General features: G+C 40.9%; 2 protein-coding genes across 2 annotated transcripts in view; one reads left to right on the top strand and one right to left on the bottom strand.

Moving 5' to 3' along the window:
• The window catches only part of LOC113583734 (pre-miRNA 5'-monophosphate methyltransferase), a 3,355-nt gene extending 1,062 nt beyond the window's left edge, over positions 1 to 2,293 (bottom strand). The window contains exons 1-2 of the mRNA XM_027020214.2: positions 1,874 to 2,293; positions 1 to 567 (exon numbers count right to left, since the gene is read on the bottom strand). The exon at positions 1 to 567 is cut by the window's left edge and continues 1,062 nt beyond it. Of these exons, the coding sequence (XP_026876015.2) occupies positions 13 to 567; positions 1,874 to 2,203 (885 nt within the window). The 5' untranslated portion in view covers positions 2,204 to 2,293 and the 3' untranslated portion in view covers positions 1 to 12. The remainder of the gene's footprint in view (positions 568 to 1,873) is intronic.
• Positions 2,101 to 2,500, top strand: part of LOC113583735 (cytochrome c oxidase assembly protein COX14 homolog) — a 1,578-nt gene continuing 1,178 nt past the window's right edge. Inside the window, exons 1-2 of the mRNA XM_027020215.2 lie at positions 2,101 to 2,183; positions 2,303 to 2,434. The gene's annotated coding sequence lies outside the window, so the exon portion shown is untranslated. The remainder of the gene's footprint in view (positions 2,184 to 2,302; positions 2,435 to 2,500) is intronic.

Below are 2,500 nucleotides of genomic sequence, written 5' to 3'. Positions count from 1 at the left end.
TCTTCTGCTCTGTCATCGTCTCTTGAAGAGCATGAGGCTACGGTCCCAGGAGGTGCTACCGAAACTCTGTGCTAGCTCCATGCTGCACCACTTCTCCAAGTGTTCTTTAGCATGGGCTGCCATGTCCCCACGGACCGCGAGCATTTTGAAGTGGTCGAAGTCGTTGCGTCCTAGTTTACGTAGTCGACGAGCGGCCGAACGGTAGCATTTCCAAGGCTGCACCTCCAGCAACAAGTACTCACATAGCGAGGCGAGTTGCGAAAGAAGAGCGAAGAAGGCAGTGTCGCCATGGTTCAGGTGAACCCACATTGTTACTGCAAAACACGTACATAAATGGAAGTGACGCCGCCCAAACTTCTCCAAATACGAAATCAGCTTCGCTTGGCTGTCCAGCTGGGTGATATCAAGGGAAAGGAACTGAATTTTTTGGGGGAATGGGTTTGAGTCTTGGGCTCGTAAGATTAAGTCTTGGTCTAGGTCCAATCCAAGCAGGTAAACGTAATTGGAAGAATTACTTTCAGATCGCCACTCCTGAAATAAATGTTTATACAGTGCAATAGATAAGTCCTGTTGAAAGACAGAAATTATGGATCAGTATGAAGACAAGGAAATACTGGTTTTATTTGCAAAGTTTTAACATCCCATAATAGCAGTATCCATTGCCCAGAAATAGCATGCATCTTCTTTTGTTATTCTTATCACGACTTATGTAATGTGCATAATCCCTAATTAATTGCACTTCAATCTCCAGAGTAGCCTCCTGAGTACATAAAGCATTTTATTTCTCTTACTGCACACCTTTTTGTCCTACAGGCATACCTGACTGATAATTGATAAATACAAAAAAGTATTTAATTAACAATAACATACAATTACAGTGAGGCTTGGTGACATCTAAGATAAAGCAGTGACATATGAAGAAAGGCCCTAGCATTACATATTTTGCATTTCCTAACCCTTGTTACAATATGCAATGTATCTTACATGCCAAATTCTGACAGTGATAAATGCTCATCTTACACAAGCCTGGATGCAGTCACTGAAGGTCACAGTGACACACAAAGTAGCTGACATTAATTTTTGTATTAGTACACTCAAACCTCATTAAAAAAGCGTATATGTTTACATATTACTGAGTCTTCCTACATTTGTACTCCCTCTGAGCTCCACTGATTATTACTAAAATCTCCTGCCCTGAAGTCACAAATTTCCCAGTATTGTATTAATTTCTAACAATGTAATGTGCTCCTACACTTCACACAAAAAACTACAAACTTTGGCTGGGTACCAATCACTTTCCCGCCTAACAAACCCACTCAGGCCATGCTGACCATTTTAATATCAGATGATCCTGGATTAACTCTTAAGTAATCACTACATCCAACTCCTATATTCCTTTTAAATCCTGGTCATGTGGTCAGTATTCCATCTGATAAGGAGATCTTAGCTTCTAGTCCAGTTCTCACTGCTTCTAACCACAAAATCACTTGTATTAATTAACAACTTGCATCAATACTCAAGAAGCCTGATCTACATACAGATTGTCTTGGTAACGGAAGGTTAGTTTAAATTCCACGTCTGTAATGATGGCGCATATAATGGTTCGTTTTCGTTACTGAAAGTAATCTCCCTCAAGTTTATTCAATCACTTTAAGACGTTTGAGTTTTCTAACAGTTGCGGCTAAATAACCCTTGCATCACCTCGACTTTGCTGCTTTTGATGTCGCAAACTTTCTCGTCACTTGTAGTGGAGTAGCTGTATTTCGATTACCTTGTTACCTTCAGTAACAGTATCACTGCTCTCGGTAATATATTGCATTGGCATTGACACGAGGCCCTCACCAAGCGAAATTCAGAAGTTCTGAGTTCTCACCCCTGTGTTGCAACCAACGTCCAGCATCAGAACAGTTCCACTGCTGTCAGGGTGGCATCCGATGTCTTTAAGAAGCGTGGTCGGTATTAAACTGAGACGATTCTCTGGTGGATTAAATGTGTAATAATTGATAAAATTTCCATACGGAGCAGACCCAGGATCTTCCTTCTTTGCCAAATTGTGCAAACGTACATGCTTGCTGGCTGACGCCATTTTGTCCATCATCAAAATAATTCCCTCTGGCTCTGAGATCCCGTGAATATTTCCTGCACTGCAGTGGATCAAAAAGAAAATTCGGAATTTATCGTTCGTAAGTGTGTAATTTATCATACTAAATCTGCAACTGCTTATATGAGACGTTGATAAAATTCACCATTTGTGAGAATGCTCGCAGAAAATTGCGATAACTTTGCCCTCTCCGGTTCATAGTACAACCCCTTAACTAAAGGAAGCCGGAAGCGCGTGCGTTGTCACTCCTGGCTGACATTGAAGTACCTAGTTAGCTACAAACAAGCCAAGATAACATAGCTTCTGCGACTAAAGCAGCAGCAACAACAACAGGTAATTAATTGCGATTGATAATCGTTTTGTAACATATCACTTCACTTTACACAAAAACTACAGACA

Source organism: Electrophorus electricus, chromosome 20, assembly GCF_013358815.1.
Source record: "Electrophorus electricus isolate fEleEle1 chromosome 20, fEleEle1.pri, whole genome shotgun sequence".
Lineage (NCBI taxonomy): Eukaryota > Metazoa > Chordata > Actinopteri > Gymnotiformes > Gymnotidae > Electrophorus > Electrophorus electricus.
Note: the sequence above shows the minus strand (reverse complement) of the source record. Positions and strands in the feature narration are given on the sequence as shown.